This window comes from Myotis lucifugus, unplaced genomic scaffold, assembly GCF_000147115.1.
Source record: "Myotis lucifugus unplaced genomic scaffold, Myoluc2.0 scaffold_465, whole genome shotgun sequence".
NCBI classification, from domain to species: domain Eukaryota; kingdom Metazoa; phylum Chordata; class Mammalia; order Chiroptera; family Vespertilionidae; genus Myotis; species Myotis lucifugus.
This window is the reverse complement of record NW_005871513.1, coordinates 702,964-714,870: the sequence shown is the minus strand read 5'-3', so window position 1 is coordinate 714,870 and position 11,907 is coordinate 702,964. Positions and strand designations below refer to the sequence as shown.

The following is an 11,907-nucleotide window of genomic DNA, read 5'->3' as shown; positions in this document are numbered from 1 at the left end:
CCCTGGAGGTGGTGTGACATCTGAGCTGAGCCCTAAACAACCAGGCTCACCTTGGGGCCCAGGCAGTCCAAGCAGAGAAAACAGCAGGTGCAAAGGCCCTGGGGCAGCAATGAGCTTGGCATCTTAGAGGGCCAGGAAGCGAGCAGTATGTCTGGAGTGCAGGGGGCTGGGGGAGAGTGGAAGGGGTCAGAGGGGACAGACCGCAGTGGAGTGTTCTGTTGGCAGTGAGAAGCTGCTTGAGGAATATGGGGGGACTCCTATGCTGGGCAGCTCAGTGTGGAACCTGAGCACAGAGCGTAGAGTGCAGTTGGGAGACCCGAGAGGAGACTGTGCAATGATCCCATGAGAGCTGACAGTGGCTGAGGCCAAGGTGGCCGCGGTGCAGCAAAGGAAGTGACCAGATTTGGGTTATAACCTGAGGGAGATCCGAAGGACCTGCTCTCAGATTGGACTTGAGGAATGGCGGGGGGCCTGGATTTGGGGCCTGATGGCTCCTGTCCACCGAACGGGCTGGCTGGGCCTGGGGGAGACCCAGGAGCTCACGGCTGTGAGTGAGATATTCCTGCTACTGCAGAGAAGTCTCCCGGAAGCACTTCGCCCTGCTGAGCCCCGCAGCCCACTTGACTCTACGGGGCGGCAGGAGCCCCTGGCAGTCGCCCTGCAATGGGAAAGGGGTGCCACTTTCTCAGCCCACGTGGGGACTCCCGAGGGCACACGCACAGCATGTCTTGCAGGCTGACACGTGGCTATCAGCCAAAGTTGTCCTCACTGTCCCTGCTACCACCTCTCCGTCTTTGTGGGGACAGGACCAGCCTCCTGGGAAAAAGCCAGGCTCCGGGAGGAGGTGCCTGACACGGGGCCGGGTCTGGGACAGTCCCGGAGAGGTGGACTCGGCCACTGAGGGGAACAACATAACACAGTGGAAGCCACCCTGAGGCTCTAGGTCGGCCCCAGGGAGAGGCTGTAGGAGCGTGAGCTTCAGCAGGAAACGTACGCAGCACCTCCTCTGTCCAGCAGTGACTTGACCCACCTGAGCCTCAGTTTCCTCCTCTGTGAAATGGGGACATAGCCAGCCCATGAGGATGAGGTGAGACACCTTTAGCGCTTCACTCCGGGCCCCGCCTCCCTCTCAGGGAGGCTCTGAGGCAGACCCCCCGGTGAGAACTCGCTTGCCGGCCCAGTCCTTAGCTTGATGTATCTGAGCAAGTGTCCCCCCGCCCCCTCCTGTCTCCGCTGGAGGTACACCAGACTCCATAGGGGAAATGTTTTAAATCCATTTCTTCTCTTATTACAAAATGTGGACATAGATTTAAAAATCAAATATGAAAAACAAAAAAGCAAAGTTAAAACGTACCCACAATCATTTTCTCTTTCTTTTGCGTTTCGTAATGTTTACACATCTGCACTGAGTGGCCAGATGATTATGACCACCCCATCAGTACAATGAAGTGAATTAGTTATGCAAATGATAATAATAATAAAACCTTGAGAGCATGTGCTTAGGAAGTTTTCAATATTCAGTATTTTGGGAAGTGTCAGTGAGGTGCTGATGGGTGGTCATAATCATCTGGCCACTCAGTGTACAGCCATCTTTTGGGAGCAAGGAAAGGCAGCAAGGATTTCCCCAAACCCTCACCTCCCACCGAGAGACGGTCACATCACTACCTGGCAACACAGCCTCTGGTCTCTGTAGACGGACAGAGACAGAACAAAACTGTCGATTTTTGCTTTTTTACACTAGAGGTTGTATTAACCTCGTAGCTGTTCCCTCTGCTTCACAACACCTGAGGCACCTTTGCAGAGAAACAAACAGGTAGGCGCGCCAACAGTTGGACACGAGGGTACTTCCAGTGTTTCATCAGGAAAAGTCCTGCTCGAGTCTGCTCCGGTGCTGATCATACGGGACCGGCCTCGGCCCCGCCAGAAACCCCAAGTAAAGAGAAGCTGTGTCTACCAAGCAAACGGCCCCACCACCCCATCTTCCCACTGGGTGGCTGCCCCTCCAACACCCCCCGCCCCCCCCAAAGCTCCTGGAGCTGCCGATGTCACACACACACAGAGCCTCCAACCCCACCCCACCCCCCAGCCAGGGTGTGCTGAGCGCTGAGAGAGGTGGGCAGCGTGTGGGCACTTCCAGGACGCCCACCCTGACCGAGGGCCGGGTGAGGACTGGCAGAGCAGTGAAGGGGTTCCCACTGGGGAAAGGATTCTGGGAAGAGGGTCAGACCTTAACTGCTTGGTGGCCAGGGAGCCTGAGGAATAGACCAGAGACCAGAGACCTAGGGGGAGGGAGGGAGCCTGGGGCTGGAGCGCTGGCAGGGCTCAGGGGTCCTGGGAGTCCCTGCAGCGCAGACTCCCCCAGCTCAGGGTTTGGGTCTAGGCAGCCCCGCCAGCCCCACCATCAGCCAGGCCCAAACATCCACCCAAGAAACTCCGCAAACTCAGCACCACAGCTGAGCACAGCATTCCTCCCAGGCCTGCCCCTTCCCGGGGGGCCTGCCAGGCACAGAGGTGTCCCCAGGGTCATTGAGACTCCTCCTCAGCACCAGATCCTGCCTGGATCTCCCTCTTCCCAGCCCAGGGCTTCACCCTCTTACCTGGGCCAACGCACTAGCCCCATAGTCGGCAAACTGCGGCTCGCGAGCCACATTCGGCTCTTTGACCCCTTGAGTGTGGCTCTTCCTAAACCTTAGGAGTACCCTAATTAAGTTAATAACAATATACCTGCCTATATAGTTTAAGTTTAAAAAATTTGGCTCTCAAAGGAAATTTCAATCGTTGTACTGTTGATATCTGGCTCTGTTGACTAATGGGTTTGCTGCCCACTGATCTAGACGAGTCTCAACTGGGCTGACTGGGCACTTCAAGTCTCTGCCACGTATCTGTTCCATGCCAGTAGCTACCTCAGGAATGTCCTCATGGAGATGACAGAAACACAAGAAAGAGCAAGGCCTCTCGAGTTGTAGACTTAGAAGCACCATACTTGCACTTCTGCTTCATTCTATTACCCAAAGCCAGGCACACGGTCAAGTCCAGAGACAGAGGCAGAGGACACTTCAAAGTTAAATGCCCAAGGGGGTGGAGGCAGAGAGGGGAAAAGATCATTCAACCCATCAGCAAGACCTATCAATCCTGCCTTGGAAATACTTTCCACACCTGACCAATACTCCTTCTATCTTATTGCTCCCACCACTTCAGTTCACCATGATCTCTCTTACCTATCACCACCTGGCTGCTCTGTCCAAATCTTTCTTGTCCATTCCTTCTCAGACCATTCTCAATGTGGGAACGAGAATAAACTTAAAAAGAAAACCTGCTCTGATCACTCATTTAATTAAGTCTGCCAAATGGTTTCCTATTGTTCTCAGGATAAAGGTGAAAATCCTGACGAAGGCCTGAATTCTTTTCAATTTTCAATGGAGGGGTTATCTTAAAGCAAATGGATGAACCTGGTGAAAGGGAGAGAGTGAAGATGGCGTGTGGGAAAGAGAGGCTTTGTAATGACTTCCATGTGAGGACAGCCTGGGACCCCTTTCTCCAACCTCATCTCCTTCCATTCTTTCTTTCACTTTATGGTTGGAACACATCATAATTCCCCAAGTTGTACACTATTTCAAGCCTCTGGGGTCTTGTTTGGACTGCTCTGGAAGAACTGCAATAATAAATTAGAGATTAGGATGAGATAATAAGTAGTCAATATGCCCATAGCTCTCCCAATAGTCTCTCCTGATGTTCTCACCATCTTTTAAAGTAGATAAACATGTAACATGGTTATGCCAGGGTGAGGTGAGAGTAGGATACAGGTGTGACAACTCATCCGAGAGGTTTTTGAGCCTGAGTCTGAGATACAACTGTTCAATTGGCTTTGCGGAGAAGAAATCTAAGAGGATGAGGTCAGAGGAATGGGATGGAAAACATAGACATGGTGCAACTTCTTCACTAAGTTAGGCAACCTGCTCTCTGGAAAAGGACTACTAAGCCAAGACATTCTTCAAGACCGAGGCTGAGCAGAGATGCCTTTTAGTGCACAGGGAGTTCTCCTGTGATTCTTTCAGAGTTTGAGAAGGCTTCTCAGGAGCTAGGCACACATCATCTTATTCCCTGTCTCTTCTCCCCAATTTTCTTGGGGGAATATTTCTGAATATTAGAGACATGGAAAGAAATGACATATTCTCCTTTTCTCTCTCCCTCACATAGGGATTTCACAATGTAACTACAGGGGCCCTGTAGAATTCTTTCTCTCTCAGTGATCAACAAAGAGGCAAATGTGAGTGCTTCACCCTCAACAAAGTGGTCTTAGTTGAATCCACCAGAAAAAGAAGGTGATTGAAACCCTCTACCTTAGGCCCTAAAAAAAAGGGAGGTAGAGGAGTGCAGATTGGTTTGGCTCAGTGGATAGAGCATCAGCCCGGGGATTGAAGAGGTGAGGGAGGAGGGGGGAGCGCCTCTGGGGAGGAGGGAGGGAGGGAGGGAGGCGCGAGGCGCTGCCCTGACATTGATGAGTGCAAAAACCATCCCTGCTACCCGGGTGTGCGCTGCGTGAACTTAGCTCCCGGCTTCAGATGTGACGCCTGCCCGGGGGCTTCACAGGGTCCATGGTGCAGGGTGCGGGGATCAGCTTTGCTAAGTCTAATAAACAGGTCTGCACTGATATTGATGAGTGTCGAAATGGAGCGTGTGTTCTCACCTCGATACGCACTGACACTTTAGGATCTTACCGCTGCGGGCCTTGTAAACCCGGGTACACTGGTGACCAGACGAGGGGATGCAAACCGGAGGGAAACTGCAGAAACCCAGAACTGAACCCTGGCGGTGTGAACGCGCAGTGCATGGAGGAGAGGCAGGGGATGTGACGTGCGTGTCAGATGGGCTGGCGGTGGCTACTTCTGTGGGAAGGATGTGGACACTGACAGTTACCCAGACGAGGAACTGCCATGCTCTGCAAGGAACTGCAAGTCCGTGCCAAACTACGGCCAAGAAGATGCAGACGGAGACGGCACTGGCGATGCTTGTGATGAGGATGCTGACGGCGACGGGGTCCTGAATGAGCAGGATAACTGTGTCCTGACTCACAACGTGGACCAAAGGAACAGCGACCAAGATATCGTTGGGGATGCCTGTGACAACTGCCGGGACGTCCTACATGATGACCAGAAAGACACCGATGGGGATGGAAGGGGATGCCTGCGATGATGACATGGATGGAGATGGAATAAAAAACATTCTGACAACTGCCAGCAAGTTCCCAATCGTGACCAACAGGACGGGGATGGCGATGGCGTGGGGATGCCTGAGGCAGTTGTCCTGATGTCAGCGACCCCAACCAGTCTGATGTGGACAACGATCTGGCTGGGGGCTCCTGTGACACCAATCAGGACAGCGACGGAGACGGGCACCAGGACAGCGCAGACAACTGCCCCGCCGTCATTAACAGTTCGCAGCTGGACACTGATAAGGATGGAATCGGTGACGAGTGGGATGATGATGATGACAATGACGGCATTCCAGACCTGGTGCCCCCTGGTCCGGACAACTGCGGCTGGTCCCCAACCCGGCCCAGGAGGACAGCAAGAGTGACGGCGTGGGAGACCTCTGTGAGACAGACTTTGACCAGGACAAGGTCATCGATCGGATTGACGTCTGCCCGGAGAATGCTGAGGCCACCCTGACCGACGTCAGGGCCGACCAGACCGTGTCCTGGACCCTGAAGGGGACGCCCAGATCGATCCCAACTGGGTGGTCCTGAACCAGGGCATGGAGACTGTGCAGACCATGAACAGCGACCCTGGGCTGGCAGTCGGATACACGGCTCTTAATGGAGTTGACTGCGAGGGGACCTCCCACGTCAATACCCAGACGGATGATGACTATGCCGGCTTCATCTTTGGTTCCCAGGACAGCTCCAGCTCCTACGCGGTCACGTGGAAGCAGACAGAGCAGACGTACTGGCAGGCCACCCCGTTCCGGGCTGTTGCAGAACCTGGCATTCAGCTTAAGGCTGTTAAGTCCCAGACAGGTCCAGGGGAGCATCTCCGAAATTCCCTGTGGCACACGGACACCAGCGACCAGGTCAGGCTGCTGTGGAAGGACTCCAGGAACGTGGGCTGGAAGGAAAAGGTGTCCTCCCGCCGGTTCCTGCAGCACAGGCCCCAGGTGGGCTACGCCAGGGTGCGATTCTGTGAAGGCTCTGAGTTGGTGGCTGACTCTGGAGTCACCACAGACACCACCATGCGAGGAGGCCGGCTCGGCGTCTTCTGCTTCTCCCAAGAAAACATCATTTGGTCCAACCTTAGGTATCGCTGCAATGACACCATCCCACAGGACTTCCAAGAGTTCCAAACCCAGAATTTCGATCGCCTGGATAAGTAAACCCAAGGAGTAATTCATAACTGCTTTTCTAAACACTAAAGCCATTTTTTTTAACTTCCTACAACTTTCTTTATATACACTGTGGCTTTCTTTACTACCCCAAAGATATCAAACTTTTTACATGAACGTAGCAATAAAGAAGAGGACACATTTGTAATACCTTAACCAATAAAGAAATTAAAGATTTAAAAAAAAAGAGGCTGGGGAGGAGGGAGGGAGGCGCGGGATCATCCCCTTCCTACAAGCTGTGCACATGGCTCCCCGAAGGCTCTTGACGGCAGGAGTCTCACCTTTCCCACCGTGTCCCCCAAAGTCCTGTGGGTGGCACGTGGGTAGTTGTCGTTGGCTTCCCCGCTGGTGTAAGTGTTGGCGCACCAAGCGCTCACCTTCGCCGCCTCCCACTCCAGCTGCTTCCTGCGGGTTTTCTCCTTGAAAAAGGAGAGGCCTCTTCGCTTTCACCCCGTGAGCACGGAGTGCCCCCGGGCCCCTGACCGCCAGGCAGGAGCACGGCTGGCGGTCCCCTTGTTCCTGGGGCCTCTCTGCCCAAATGGTGAGAAGCCCCCGCTTCCCGGCCCAGCTCCAGGCCCACGCCCCTCCGAGGATGAGGCAGCAGCACAGGCCAAGCCGGTGTGGCAGGCGGTACCGCTCCCCCGCATGCCCCATCCCAGCTCCTCGGCAGGCTCCCCCCCTGCAGCCCTGGCCAATGTCCTCCGTGTCCCGCTGGCCCTACTGTCCACACCTCGTCCACCCGTCGCCTCCGGCCCCTCCCCCACTCGGCCCCGGGCACCCATGGCCACAGTTTCTCTGAAGTAAACCCAGCACAATGCGCCACCGAGGTGCCCGCACCGTGGACAGGCAGCCGGGCACCTAGTCAGGGATGCTCCCTCCAGGCCCCTCCCTTTCGCTTGCATACGGCCTCTCCTGCTCCTGGTGACTCCCGCACAGAACGGTGTGCAGACCGCCTGAGCATGACCTCGAGCCCCCACCCTCTCCCCGTCTGGTCCCTGCTCCTTTACAACAAAACTCCTCCAGGGGAAGTAGGTGTCCACCAGAGCTCAGCTCTGCAACCCGACTGCGCAGTCCTTTTTCCTGCTTCTGGACTTGGACGGGGCCCTGTGCTTCCGGGAGCCACCATGCCTGGTTCCCACTCCCTCCCACCCTTGCCCCTGGTCCCCGCTGCCCCGCCCCTGGCTCCTCCTCAGGTCTCAGCTCTCATGTCCTCTGAGGTGCCTGTCCCGACCCACCCGTGAACCCTGTGACGCAGGTAACCCCCTCGCCAGTCCTTCCTCATGCACAGCACCCCCAGCATCTGGCACAGGGCCCGCTGCTGCACCCACACTAGAACGAGGGGTGTGCAGGCAGCTGTTGTAGGAGCGCATGTCTGTGCTCTCAGTATCACTCTGCCCATGTTTCAGATCAGGGTCTCCTCACTACCGAGTGCGGCCTGACTCCAGAGCTGGGCTCCAGGATGGCGGCTCCCCTGCTCGGCGAGACCTCGAGGCCAGGAGAAGACTCCGGCTCTTGTCTTCTGAGAAGCCTCGCTGGAGACGGAAGCCCAGGGCAGGAGTGTGGAAGGAAGTCCAAGGAGTCTCAGGCACAACAGCCGACCCCCCCTCACCAGGATGAGACACAGGGGTACAGAGGAAGAGGGCACCCCTAAAAACTGCAGGGGCCCATTTCATAGCCAAGTCCGGTCCCAAGGCTCCCAGGCCAGATTGGGCTGAGCCAGAGCCCAGAGGGGCTGCTTCTCCAGGAAGAGCCACAGTGAGCACTGGGCACTTCTGTGCCAGGCCCCGGGCTGAGGACTTCACATCCTTCCCCCATCCCGGCAGCTGCCCTGGGATTGTCCCCGTTTATAGATGAGGAAGCTGAGGCTCGGAGAGATTCAGTAATTTACCTAAGACCTTAGAGCCGGGGTGCAGACACTCAGGATTTGAACCCAGGTCTCCGCTCCCATGCCTGCGTGGGCAACCACAACAGGTCCAGCGGGGCACCTCCTCACTGCCCAGGAAAGTCCCACCCCACACCCCGGTGAAACAGCTCGAGCCCTAGACTCCAGGGCCCAGGGGAAGGGGACTTGATGGGGGGGACACATAGTCCTGTGAAGATAGAACATGTGACATGAAAGACACAGGTGGCTCTGGCTGCTGTGGCTCCATTGGTTGAGTGTCATCCATGCACCGAAAGGTTGCCAGTTCGATTCCAAGTCAGGACACATGCCCAGGTTTGTGGGCTGGATCTGAGTTCTGGGGAGGCAGCAGATGGATGTCTCTCTCTCTCTCTAAAATCAATAAAAACATTATTTTTAAAAAAGACACAGATGACAGGTGCAAAACAGAGGCTTTAATCCGAACAGCAATGAAGGCGCCAAGGGGCTGAGGGGCCTGTGGGGGCACAGGAAGGCGTGGTCTGGACCTAGGAGGGAGGTGGACACTGATGGCGCCTCTCCTCGGGGAATTATGTCTGTGGCTCCAGTGACTCCTGTCCCAGCCTCTGCCAGGCCATTGACCCGGATCCCAGGGTCAAACCCTGGATTGTGCTTCTCGTGTGCTCCCCGTCCCCAAAGGGCATGTGGGCCGACATGAGGAGTGGTGAATGCGGAAGGGCAGCCCGGGCTTGGGCAGGGGCGGGTCTGCAAGAGTCAGTCCCAGGAGCAGCCCCAGGAAACTCCGGAACGGACATGCTGCTACCGGGACCCCCTCACCCTGTGGGTGGGCCTGCCCATCCTCAGAGCCAAAGCCTGGGCTTGGGGGGCCATCGCTCCCTCATCCTGAGCAGGGAGTCCAGGGAGGGGGGAGGAAAGGGAGCAGGCTTTCTCAGCCTCCCGCAGCCACTCACCACCGTCCACAGGGCAGGGAAGCAAGGCCAAGGGCCCTGGAAAAGAAGCCGCGGTGAGGAGGAAACAGAAGTGGTCGTGAGAATGCACGGAGAGGAAGCCAGGTTCTCCCCAACCACAGCTGGCCCAGAGCCCCTCCTCAGTCCCTGCCGCCCCCCCACTCCCCCTGCCCCCCAGAGAAAGCTGGAGTGGAGGCCTCACCAGGAGCCCAGCCCCACCCAAAGGGCAGCTTCCAGAGGCTATTCTCGGGGAGGACAGGCTTGGCCATGGCAGAAAACCCAGCAAAGCCAAGGCCAGAGAACAGAAAAGCCAGGATGAGGCACTGAACACAGGTACTCAAAGGCCCAGGGCAGCCGTGAGGAGCTGGAAGGGTTACTGGCAAGAACAGCCAATGACTCTCCCTGCCCGACTCCAGCCAAGGCTGCCACCAGTCTCGGCCTCCAGCCCTCAGAACACCCACCACCCAATGCGGCTTGGGAAATGGACCCACCTGTGGGGGGCAACTGCTCCAACCCCAAGAGAGCAACAACATCAGCAAAACCCTCCCTCCCTGGGGGCAGTGGCCCAGAACAGCCTGGATCTCAAAATAGGACTGGACAGGGAGAGGCAGGCTAGGGGTGGGGCACGGCCCAGGGACCAGCCACCTGGCGGAGTCAGGAAACTGGCCACACTTTGGTCACTTCTCCCAACTTGAGTATTTCAGCCTTACGCCCTGAGCCCTCCTCCACCCGCACCCACTACCCACCCCAACAGACAGCCTCTCATCAAACAGAAAGAACAGAGGGAGGGGGCGGGAGGGGACCATAGCTGGGGGCGGGAGGGGCAGACACCGGAACTGCAACTGCGGCCACGGCTCTGGCTGCTCAGCCCCTCCTAGCACAGTGAGACGGGGTGGATGGGCAGCAGGCTCCCGAACTTGAAGTGCTGGATCACTGGGAACTTCTCCAGGCACTGTGCGGAAGGAGGCAAAGAGCAGAGCGGTGAGGGCTGCACGGCTCAGGCCTCCAAGGGACCTGGACAACTCCAGAGCTCAAACCAGTCAGTCCAAAGGTGTCCGTCCGGGCTCAGGAGGTGGCCCAGCCTCAGAGCAGCCCTGTTCCTGACCACCCCTCCCACCAAGACCCACCCACTCCAAGACTATCAGACCCACCAAATGAGAATGAGGTTGAGTGGGAGAGTGGGGGGCAGGAGAGAGAGAGAGAGAGAGAGAGAGAAGGCAGCCCAACCCCCAAAGCAAAAGCCGAGAAGAGAGGCAGCCAAGGGACATTGCTTGGCCTCAGGGGGGAGTTGGCCCCAGAGGCAAAAAGAACCCTCCATCCAGCTCTTTAGGGGACCCCTTAGCCCAGGTCCCAGCCTGGGACAAAGGTAAAGGTATGGGGACACTGGAACCCAAGCCTGAGAACAGTCCGAGACCCATTTTTTCTAATTTTCAGTTCTTTGGGCTGAAAAAGGCATCTTGGCACCTCAGAGACAGTAAGAACCAGCTGACAGCCCCCTCCAGGGCAACTCCCAGGAGCCTGTGGGGGCAGAGAACAAGGGCCTGGGCAAGGGGATGGATGGCCCTACTCCCCACACCCAGCCCACCAGGGCCTCGGCCCAGAGCGCTGCAGAGGAGAGGAGAGGAGACGGAGAGAGTGAATGTACAAGCGCCCCCAGAAGCTGGCCTCGTCCGCAGGCAGACCCCAGGCCGGGGACGGCAATGCTTCAGCACCACAGGGCCAGGAAGGGGAGGGGCCCCAGGGCCCCAGCCCCCAGCTCCCTGCACACAGGCCCTGGTCACAAGCCGTTCTCACAGGCAGCGGCTCCAGGCATCTGAGGCTCTGCCTCCTCGCACAGAAACAACCAGAATGTGTTGGGCACTTCCTGGCTGGGGTGGAACAAAATTTACGGCCTTAGAGGGGGTGAGCTCCATTCTGTGGCTGTGGTCGCAACTTCCAACTGGTTTAGAGGGACAGAGGCCTGCCATGGCCGCCCAGTTCCCTCGTCTCAGCGGCTGCTGTGTGTGTGTGTGTGGGGGGGGGGGGGGGGGCCACAGCCCTGGAGGGAGGCCAGGAGGTGAGCAGGAAAAGGGGATCTTTTTGTGCAGTGGACGTGGAAGGACAGGCAACCAAGCTCAGTGCTGGAGCGCGACTCCAGGCTCCATCCAGGCTCCAGGGCCCGGGGCAGAGAAAGTGGGGAGCAGCAGCTGGGGTGGTCCCTGGGGGGAGGAGCAGCAGCAGATCTAGGCCAGAGGCAAAGTCAGCTGCCATTGTGCTTATGTCATGGAGGAAGTGGTGGGAGTTTGTAAAAGGGGGGAGCAGGGCCCTGGAATTTGAAAAAGGGTCAAAGGTCAACCTGCTTCTCCTTGCAAAGGCAGGCGGCTTGGGGAGGGGGTGGAGCAGAGTTCTCTGCACTCTACCCTCAGGGCCCTGGACCAGCTTCCCCAGGCCCCAGGCCCCAGGCCCCAGCAAAGGGAGGGGCTGGGCTAAGGCGAGAGGCTGCTGGAGGCAAAGACAGCGGGAGAGGCTGCTGGAGGCAAAGACAGCGGCTGCTCCACAGTGACAGTGAAAGGGAACTCCTGGTCTGCGAGCCGGCCCAGCCACACCTCAGCCTGTCCCAGCTGGAGGCGCAGGCCTGCAGGCCCTTCTGGGCCCGGGGACTCTAGAAGGAAGAGCCAGCACAGGAGGGACCGGCCCGCCACCCGAGGGCCCTGGAAGCACTGG

At 57.4% G+C, this 11,907-nt stretch overlaps 1 protein-coding gene and 1 pseudogene across 1 annotated transcript in view; one reads left to right on the top strand and one right to left on the bottom strand.

Moving 5' to 3' along the window:
* Positions 1-4,458: 4,458 nt before the first annotated feature.
* On the top strand, positions 4,459-6,456 carry LOC102435180 (annotated as a pseudogene).
* A 2,236-nt stretch (positions 6,457-8,692) lies between these two features.
* PTPA (protein phosphatase 2 phosphatase activator) overlaps positions 8,693-11,907 on the bottom strand; it is a 28,496-nt gene continuing 25,281 nt past the window's right edge. Inside the window, exon 9 of the mRNA XM_014445591.2 lies at positions 8,693-10,156. Within this exon, the coding sequence (XP_014301077.1) occupies positions 10,079-10,156 (78 nt within the window). The 3' untranslated portion in view covers positions 8,693-10,078. The remainder of the gene's footprint in view (positions 10,157-11,907) is intronic.